Below are 10,597 nucleotides of genomic sequence, written 5' to 3' on the forward strand. Positions count from 1 at the left end.
CCATGCCTTGCCTCGCCCTCGCCCGCCCTGCCACCCCCTCTCGCCTGCCCGACCCTCCCATCCTCTCCAGCCAAGCAGGGTAGCCGCCAACGCTACCAGCCCCAGAAGCACAAGGTGGCCGCTGCTGCCACCGCCACGATGTCATCAGGCCCGCTGGCCCTTTAGCCCCGCCCACTTTGTGGCCCCTCCCCTTCCGTGCCTTGGCCCCGCCCCTGAACGACCATGGCTTGCCCCCCCCTAGTTTTGATCCTGGCTACGCCCCTGTTAATCAATGTTATGTTAATCTATGTTAATCAAATCACAGAATGCCCCTATTTTCCCCACCAGTGCTTCCGCCACTGAGCTTGGGGAGGAGGGTGAACTGGCATTTGTCCCGAGTGGTGGCGGCGGCGGCGGCGGCAGCAACAGCAGAGCACCTTGCTGCCTCTCCATGGCCGTCACTCCCAGCTTCTACCCTTGGCAGCTCATAGCAGCTACTGAAGAGTGGGCAAGGAGGAGGAGAGTCTGCCACTGCTGAAGCCCACCTGCACTGGCTCTGAGGGGCATGCAGAGGGTAGGGGCTTTCTCAGGATGGTGGAAGGTGTGCAAGCTATGTCCTGTTGGTGTAGCGGTGGTGGAATGGGGGGGTTGAGAAGGGTCAGTTGGTTGTGGGTGTGGGTGTGGGAGAGAGAGAGAGAGAGAGAGAGAGAGAGATGTCCCTATTTTCATCTGAGTAATGTTGGAGGGTATGGACGTATATCTTTCATTCAGAGCAAACTGAAACCCCTAGAGTCTCTCACCATTCAGAGATTGGGGTTCGCTCAACCAGTGCCAGGTTTAGATAAAAGGGCCCCTGACCATTAGGTCCAGTTGTGACCGACTCTGGGGTTGCGGCGCTCATCTCACGTTGTTGGCTGAGGGAGCCGGCATACAGCTTCCAGGTCATGTGGCCAGCATGACAAAGCCACTTCTGGCAAACCAGAGCAGCACACGGAAACGCCATTTACCTTCCCGCTGTAGTGGTACCTATTTATCTACTTGCACTTTGATGTGCTTTCAAACTGCTAGGTTGGCAGGAGCTGGGACCGAGCAACGGGAGCTCACCCCGTCGCGGGGATTCGAGCTTAGGGTCTCATCAAACCTAAATCCGGCCCTGTGCACAACAGTATTTTTTATTTTTATTTTTGGCTTGGAAACAAAATCACATGGGTTGCTGTAGCCAATCAGATGGCCCAGCTGTGTGGACATATGAATCGGGGTGTGCGTGTGAAGGCCAAAGAAGGATGGAGACACCACCAGGAAGCTGCAGGAGGAAGGCGGGGGGGGGGAGGGAGGGAACGGAACAAAATGGCATTGAGCTGCATTTTAAAAACACGCGCGACACAAATATTCAACAGGGGGAGCATATTTTCCGTCTGCATCTAATGCACTACGGTAATACCAAGATGAATGTCAAAGTTAGCGAGTATTTGCTGCAACCCCATCGAGGACACGGGGATCTCATTCTCGCTTTCCCTCTGTTGCCTTTCAAGATGAAAGGCTGTGGCGCATCCCCTGCGTACCAGACCTCAGATAAGCCACAGGCTCCTCTGTTGAGATTGTGATTTTTCTGGCTGTTGCTTCCTGCCTTTTGCTTTGCTTAATGAACTCAAGGCTCCAGACTCAGCCTAGGACATTAATATAACATAAAGGCATAGGGAAGATACGGCGTCCTTGTGTTGGGATGCAGGAGAGGGCAAGAAAGGAGGGGAGCAGGGCTGAGGCACTTGCCAAGAAGCTACGAGGACATCGAGGACATCGGGAATCAAAACCCAAAGCAAGTGGAGCTAGCCAACCCTTCTTTGTTTATCCCCCCCCCTCCTCACCTCTTGTTTCCTCTTGCCACCCTCTCAGTCAGGGCTGCATAGTGCCCTTGGCCTAATTGCATCTGAGCAGGAAGGATGGGGGGAAAGGTGTGTCAGAAAGGGAGAGAGAAGAGAGATAGGGGAGACAGAGAGAACCTGGAGAGGAGGGAAAGGGCGAGGGAGAGAGGCAGGCAGGTAGGCAGGCAGAGAGGAGGACAGGTGAGCTTCCACAGGGAGAGCATTCCAGAGGCAGGGGCTCTGAAAAGGCCTGTTCTCACATTGCTTCATTGTCCCCCCCTACCCCACCCCCACCCCGTGGGAAGCCATGCAATGTAGCTGGAGAATGGAACTATTCCCAAGTACCACTTGTTTTTCACTAAATCTAGGTTAAATTGCTTGTGGTCCACTGTACTGGATGGCCAGTTTAAAGGTTCTCCTTGCAATGAATGACTAGAATCATGTGCTTCTTCTCTGTAATTTCTATAAAGGCAACCGAATCAGATTGGCAGCTAGCTACTCTCAAAACTTCCAGGTAGGACTTCTGAATGGTACCAGGCCTACTTTTTGGCAGATTCTAACAGATTATTACAGGGGACCCAGGTGGCACTGTGGGTTAAACCACTGAGCCTAAAGCTTGCTGATCAGAAGGTCAGCGGTTCGAATCCCTGTGACGGGGTGAGCTCCTGTTGCTTGGTCCCAGCTCCTGCCAACCTAGCAGTTCGAAAGCACATCAAAATGCAAGTAGATTTGTGTGGCAATGTCGCTCCTTCCCGTGTAATAAAGACACAAGATGCAGTAAATGAGTTTAATTGGGTGGTTAAGGCCATAACTTTATTGATTACGAATGTTGAGCGGAATTGGCTTAGGCGTTGGAACCTATCAGACTATATCCGACTCCAACCCGTGTGTTGGAGCCCGTGAGAAGTTGACCACCAGTAAGGAGCCCAGTGATGTACGTCTACCGGAACTCGTCCTGTGGCCACCGAAGGGGCGTGCCCTACGGCCCTGGCTTCTCCAGGCTCAGGACCAAGCCCCGCCCCCGAAATCCTTTAACGGAATTACTTCTCCAAATTTGGGCAGTTGCTGACGTAACCTGCCCCTCCCCGTCTCATTGTTATGCAAATTTCCAACGCCTAAACCGACTAACCTAAGTTGTGACGAATTGCTATGAGGTAGGCGAAAAAACCCATTGTGGCTAACCCCCAATGGGAAAAAATCCTACCAGGCCCCCTGGCCAACCAGGGCGACCAACTGACATCCATAGCAGCGTCCCCTACCTAAGGGGTGGGCGGGCGGGTGAATCGTTCGCTCCGGCGAACAGGGGGTAAAGAGGCAGAGTTCCCGCCTGCAGGGGGCTTTAAACTCAAAGCCCCGCCCCCTGACCGACCTGATTGGTCGGTCCGGGTGTGATGCAGGCGGGAACCTTCCATCGCGCAGGGGCTGACTAGCAGCCCCCTGCGCAATGGATCAGTCGGGCAGCCCACAACCCCACCTCCGTAGCAGGCGCGGAAGTGGCTAAATAGGAACCGCTACAGCAGGAAGGTAAACGGCGTTTCCATGTGCTGCTCTGGTTTGCCAGAAGCGACTTTGTCATGCTGGCCACATGACCTGGAAGCTGTACGCCGGCTCCCTCGGCCAATAATGCGAGATCAGCGCAACCCCAGAGTCGGTCATGACTGGACCTAATGGTCAGGGGTCCCTTTACCTTTACCTTTAACAGATTATTAGCAGAAATTGTGGCCAGATTTCTCCCTTTGGCTGCAAGAATACAAAAGGTATTCTCTCCCGATTAAACTTATCCTGTCCTGCCACTGCTACCATTTTTAATCTAGTTACGTTATTTATTTTAATTTCTATCTTACTTCTAGCATCCATATTTTAAGGTATCATGTTGCACAGCTTATTTTAGCCCTCTCCTCCATGAATTTGATTATCTTAGGGTTACTGTAAGGGGGACTCCCTACAGGGAGCCAGCCCCCATCATCCTAATGTCCACTTCATCTAGTACAGAGAGCACCAGTGGTTCTGAAGCAGCCAGAGGGGGAGGAGGAGACTCGGAGAGGGAGAGAAATCAGAGTGAGGAGGCAGAGGGATGCAGGCAGACTCTTGGGGATACTGCAGAGCCAGGGAACCGACTGCTGGGGGAGGAAACTGAAAGGGCATTGCTCTGAAAGGGCATTCCTCTGATTCGGGATGAGAGGTCATGTTTTTAAGCTGTCTCTACACTGTAAATAATTAGCACAATAAACGTCTTTGAAGGCAAACTGGATTCAAGCGGAGTTACTCTAGAGTAGCCACGACGACCCTCTGACAGTTACCATATTTCAAACTGAAAATCCAGACAGATAAGTTTTTGAGCTATTTTTAAGAAAAATTGCCAAAAATGACACTGCCCACATGGACATTTTAGCGATTTTCACCTGGACACTGATTATGACTGCAGTATTCCTTATGTGTCGGGGAAATTCCGGACCTATGGCAACCCAAAATTACTTTTTCAAGACATCTTGGTTGGTGGCCCTCACTGCCTCTTGTGGGAGCGAGTTCCATAGTTTCATTGCTGCATGAATAATTCCTTTCTTTTTCTTCTGTCCTGAATCTTCAAACATTCAGCTTTGTTGGATGTCCACAAGTTCCAGTGTGATAAGACAGGGAGAAAGGTTTCTCCATGCCACGCATCATTTCCTAAATTTCCATTGTGCTGCCTCTCATTCTCCTTTTCTCTAAACCAAACTCTGCAACCCAAACTCTGCAACCTTTCTCCACAGGGGAGCTATTCCATCCCTTTGATCATTTGGTTGCCATTTTCTGAACCTTTCCAAACTCTGCAATATCCTTTTTGATGTGAGGTGATTGAAACTGTACATGGTATTGTGTCGTGGCCCCGTCCGAATCCCATTGCCGAGCAAGCAGGGGCAGAACACACACACAAAGTCAGACAGTCCAGAGCTCAGGGAATCTAGATGATCACAGAGCCAAGGATCCAGGTGAGAGGCAGGAAGCAGCAAGGTAGGGCTAGGAACCACAGGCATTGTTTCCAGCATCTGACTGCTGCTGAGAGCTCTGTTAAAGAAAACTGAAGCCAGCTGGTTATCACCAGTGCCAGCTAGTTCTCACCAGTGCCTTCTCCTCTGTTTCCTTGAAGGCTGATCAGCTGCAGGTAGAGTCATTCCCCCTTTTTCCTCTTCAGGCTTCTGTTCAGTAGGTGAACCTGACTTCTGGCCCATGACAGGCTGCATCCTAGGCATGGCATTATGATACCAGCAGTTTTGTTTTTGGTTCCTTTCCTGATGATCGTTCTGCATTGAACAGTCCTTGGAGAAATCTGGAAGTGTGTTCTCACTTCACACACTGAGGCCTGGCCTCATTGTTCCCCCATGTGAACTGTGAGGGTTACTCTAAATTCACTTAGTACACCCCTTGGTTTGACCATTGCAGAGGCAGATCTGTCATTAACTGGTAAACAGCTTTAGGAAACATGTCCACCGAGACTACCCTCCGACTTCCCCAGAATACAGGGGGATGAGAAAGGAGGGTGTTCTGCAAGACAGAAACATGGATTGTAGAATACAAAACTTTGAATAAAGAGCTCCATTTGTAGCCATCCTTGGAGGCTGCAGCCACAAAGAACTGGATGCATGTAGCAATGTGTCTTGCCTGAATGATAGGCAGACAGCGAGGAACAAAGTGCTGGCAGGCAGCCCTGGTTGCAAGAAATGTGTAGCTATCCGCAAAGCCTCAGCTCGCCGCTGCACGACCCTGTGCCAAAACCATTCCAAACACAGCAGAGCCTCATTTAGGGGATTCATAGGATCACAGAATAACAGAGTTGCAGGGTTGGAAGGGACCTCAAGGGTCCTCTAGTCCAACCCCCTGCAGTGCAGGAATTGCAGCTAAATAATTGCTGGCCAGATGACCATCCAATCTTTACTTAAGATCCACTAGTGGAGGAGCATCTGCCACCTTCTGAGGTAGCCCATTGCACTGTTGAACGGCTGTTACCACCAAAAAGTTCTTCCTATGCTTTAGTTGGAATCTCCAACAGAAAACAAGCTTCCTCCATCTTCCACGTGACAACCATTTATATGCCAACTTTTTCTCAAAGGAGCTCAAGGGGGCATGCATGGTTACCCCCCTTGTTTAAACCAGTGTTTCTCAACATTTTTTGGGCCACGGCACACTTGTTCCGTGAAAAAAATCACGAGGCACACCACCATTAAAAAAGTTAAAAAAATTAACTCTGTGCCGCCCTATATTATAATTATGACTGTAAGAAACACTTGCCAAATATTGCTTTCCGGCGGGTCAGCGCTGTGTATCGTTTGCACTGAGCTTTGGGAAAGAGGAGGAGAAATATTGCTTCCTGGCGGGTCAGTGTTGATTATTGGCGGCCGCCAGGCACGTGACAATGCAAATCGCCCTTCTCGTCGCCACACGTCGCGGCACACCAGCCAGCGTCTCACGGCACACTAGTGTGCCACGGAACAGCGGTTGAGAAACGCTGGTTTAAACTCCACAACAGCCCTGTGAGATAGTGTCTGGTCCCCAACGTCACCCAGTGAGCTTCATGGCTGAGTGGGGATTCAAACCATGGTCTCCCAGGTCCTAGTCTAACCCTATAAAATGGAGGAATTTAGCAAATTATTGCAAAAGGTGGGGGAAGCGATTTGCATTTGTCGGAGACCTCTGCACATGCTCCAGACATAAAATAGTCTCCCAAGGAACATAGGAAGCTGCCCCCCCCATGCAGTTCAAGAGTTCTTAATGTGGTAACTTAATAAATTGATCCTCATGGAAGGGGGCAACAGCTTCCTTTGTTCCTTGAGGGACTGTTTTTTACCCACAAATGTAATGAAAGCCTGTGACAGGCCAGCTCCATCAGGCCTCCTCTCCCTCACCTGTCATCTGGAGGCTGCCAGAGAAGAGGAGCGGAGGGGGAAGAGCTTGCTGGATCATCCAGTCCAGCATCCTGTTCTCACAGTGGACAAGCAGATGTCTCCAAACCCACAAGCAGGACCTGAGCCCAATAACCCTCTTCCCTCCTGCCATTTCCAGCAAATGGTATTCAGAAGCATCGCTGCCTCCCAACTGTGGAGGCAGAGCAGAGTCATCATGGTTTGAAGTGGAGCCATCGATAGCCTTCTCCTCCGTGAATTCGTTTAATCTTCTAAAGCCATCTTGGTTGGTGGCCGTCACTGCCTTCCACAGGAGTGAGTTCCATCGTTTAGGCACTGCAGTTAAGAAGTACGAGTTGGTTTTAGGGCGGGGGAACATCCCCAGTTGCCTCCTGAGATGCGTTTAGTCTCCATCAGGCCCATCCAGCATCACAAATGGTGACCATTGCTGAGAGCTACCACTAGAGAGAGACAGGGTAGTGAGCCTTCATGTTCTAAGCCACGCCTACAAAAGCATCGGCATGGCCCGCCTCCTATTTCTGCTTCCTCCCCTCCCCATTTTCTTGCTCTCAGTTTGGGCCTCTGTGATTGGTAGGCCACCCCCTAGCCCAGGCGACTTCACAATAGTGAAGTATCGGGTAACTCCTGCCAAAGAAACGCCAGCCCAGTGAGAACTGCACAGCCACCTTGAAAGGGGGATATCCTGTGCAGGACTGAATAGAAAGCAGTCTGAGATGTTGGTAAGGTCCCAAGGCACACCCACTCAAGGATTCCAACCCCAATTTCCCTTGGTCTCTATCATGTCTCTAGCCCAGGCATGGCCAAACTTGGCCCTCCAGCTGTTTTGGGACTACAACTCCCATCATCCCTAGCTAACAGGACCAGTAGTCAGGGATGATGGGAATTGTAGCCCCAAAACAGCTGGGGGGCCAAGTTTGGCCATGCCAGCTCTAGCCATCACCCTCAGTCACCCCCCAAGAAGCTCCAACTATTCTTATTCTCAATGGTTCTCCTCCTCCTCATTTTATCCTCACAACAACCCTGTGAGGTAGGTTAGGTAGTGTGTGATTGGTCCAAAGTCTTCCAATGAGCTTCATGGCCAAGTGGGGATTTGAACCCTGGTCTCCCAGGTCCTAGCCTGGCGCTCTTAACAACTATGCCACACTGGCTTTCTTAAGCCAGGAGTAGTCAACAAGGTGCCTTCCAGCTGTTTTTGGACTCCAATCAGCACCAGCCGGCATGGCCTGTGCTCAGGGGTGATGGAAAGTCACAGTTTAACTACACCTGGAGGACAGCCAGGTTGATGAAAGGTGTTTTGGCTTCATATGGAAAGCAGCCCACAGCCGGAGGCAGTGATGCTTCTGAATACCAGTTGCTGGAAACCACAGGAAGGGAGAGGGCTCTTGTGCTTGAATCCTGCTTGCTGGTTTCCCAGGAATCTGGTTGGCCTCTGTGAAAACAGGATGCTGGACGAGATGGGCCACTGGCCTGATCCAGCAGACTCTTTTTATGTGCTTATGGCAGAGTGAAATCTATCAGTGCTTAAAATTTCATAAAACCTCTTTCACGTTTATGCATACCCTTCTTATCCCCTAAACCAAAAACTATGGATGAGTGGAGGGAAAGGGAGAGTGAATGACTTCCCTAAAATTTCTTCATGTTATTTGTGAGTGGGCAAGCAGGGGGTATAATTTGCCAAATATTCTTCAGGGCCATATTGAACTTCTCTTAACAGTTTGTTGGGGTGTGTGTTGAAAAGGGAAATGGTTAAAAAGGGAGATATTTTGGATTGGACCTACTAAAAAATCCCCACATACTTCGCAAGGAAGGTTCTGCAGGCCCTTGAATCATTGTCACTGCCCTTTTCAATATCTTTCCCAGCTCTTTGACATCCAGCTTGAGAGACGGGGTGACCAGAACAGGACACTGTGTCCCCAGCATGGCTGTGCCTTAGATTTATATAATGACGCTGATGCTTGCAATTTTATTTTCAATCACTTTCCTAATAATTCCCAGCATAGAACATTCAATTCTTTATGTCTGTAGCATAATGAGTATGCATACTTGAAGGTATCTTTCTTGGGTAGCTACAGACAATTTCACAGAATCATAAGAGTTGGAAAGGGGTTCCCCAAAAGTCATCTAGTCCAACCCCCTGCGATGCAGGAACCACAGCTAAAGAATCCCTAACAGGTGGCCACCCAACCTCTGCTTTAAACCCTCCAATGAAGGAGAGCTCACCTGCTTCCCAGGTAGTCTGCTCTGCTGCCAAGCATCTCTTACCATCTGCATGTGAGTCTGATGCTCTGAGCTGTGGTCCTTCCTTCCCCTATATCAAGACATCGCTGGGGAGAAAATAAGGTTGAGGACAACAGGAATGAAAAGGCAAAAAGGGGAGGCGATTTTTCATTTTTCTCCCTGCATACAGTGCAAGTAATTTAGCTGTAATAAGACCATCCCCTCAATCCTAAAGAACATAAAAACTTAAAAATGAACCTTGCTGAATCAGACCAATGGCCCATCTAGTTCAGCATCAAAAGAACATAAGAAGAGTGTACTGGATCAGGCCAATGACCCATCTAGTCCAACATCCTATCCTCACAGTGGCCAACTAGATGCAAGCAGCATATGAGCACCAAACCACTCTTCCCTCTTGTGATGCCCAGCAACTAGCATTCTGAGGCATGCTGTCTCCAACAGTGAAGGCAGAGTCATTGTCTCCCTAAATTGTGTGGTCTCTTTGCAGGGGAAAACAGCTGCCATGCCAATGCCTGCCCCCCAGAGACAGCGGCAGGATGCCTTCTACTGCCCATCTGGGTACCAGTCTGAGTACACGCTCTTTCACACCAGCCGGGTAATCAAGTACGTCTTTTTGGATGGGAGTCAGAACATTGTCCCAGCTGCTGCCGCTGCTGCTGCTGCAGCACACACTTCGCCAGCCTTGGAGTCTCAAGTGGGCTACCTGGAGTCAGCTAAGGGCTACTATTACCCATTCATCCTTCCTGATCACAGCCTAGCCAGCTCTTACTGGGCCCCCGACCTGGAGAGACTCCCCATCTTCGTCACTCTCTCCAAGAGCCAGGAGAAGCTGAGCGGCGGCGGCTGGGGGCGCCCACTCATCTCCCGGGACCGGCTGCCCATCTTCCGGCAGTTGTGCGGAGAATTGGCTGGGCTGGCAGTCCACAGCCGCGAGGACCTAGTGGTACCCAAAGCGGCAAAGGAGGAGATGGAGAAGCCTGAGGACCTTGAGGCAGTGGGACTTGGCAATCTGCTGGACAGCGAGGATGGGGAGGAGAAGGAAGGGGAGTCTGGCAGTTGCGTGATCCAGACTTCTCCTAGGGAAAGGGAAACTCAGCTCTAAGGGGCTTCTCTCTGAATTCACAATATAGCCTGTGATGCCAAAAGACCAGTGGGTTTTGCTTTTTCTTCTACGGTTTTCTAGCTGAAAGTCCTGGGGGATAACCTAAGGTTACCATATTTTTTTCAAAAAATCTGGGGACACTTCTTTTTTGCAAAGAGGAAAGAAGCTATTTTTAAAAAAGTTGTCGTTGTTTTTTTAAAAAGAAGTAATACCTTCTCTTCTGTAGTCTCCTCTGTCGCGCAGCCTTCCTCTGGGCCTCAGCCTGCTCTCTTGGAGTGCTAACTGCTGTGGAGTAGGCTCAGGTCAGGCCTGGGATCAGCCACATGTCCTTGCCCTCCCGGTGCTCTCCTACCTCTGTTCCTCAGCAGCGGCAGCGGTGCGACAACGTCGGGGCTCCCCTCTTTTTTTCTCCTTCCCCTTTCTCTCTCTTCCTTCTCCTTTTCCTCTCCTCCTTCTCCCTGCGTCAGCTCCGGGGGTTTTACTGGCCCTGGAGCGCCGCTGGGCAGTCGGCCGGGTGC

The 10,597-nt window shown here is 50.5% G+C and overlaps 1 protein-coding gene across 1 annotated transcript in view; it reads left to right on the top strand.

Annotated features, from left to right (window-relative positions):
• LOC148683560 (uncharacterized) overlaps positions 1-10,122 on the top strand; it is a 97,887-nt gene extending 87,765 nt beyond the window's left edge. Inside the window, exon 3 of the mRNA XM_088658201.1 lies at positions 9,465-10,122. Within this exon, the coding sequence (XP_088514327.1) occupies positions 9,465-10,079 (615 nt within the window). The 3' untranslated portion in view covers positions 10,080-10,122. The remainder of the gene's footprint in view (positions 1-9,464) is intronic.
• Positions 10,123-10,597: the final 475 nt, after the last annotated feature.

Source organism: Zootoca vivipara, chromosome 14 (assembly GCF_965207765.1).
Source record: "Zootoca vivipara chromosome 14, rZooViv2.hap1.1, whole genome shotgun sequence".
NCBI classification, from domain to species: Eukaryota; Metazoa; Chordata; class Lepidosauria; order Squamata; family Lacertidae; genus Zootoca; species Zootoca vivipara.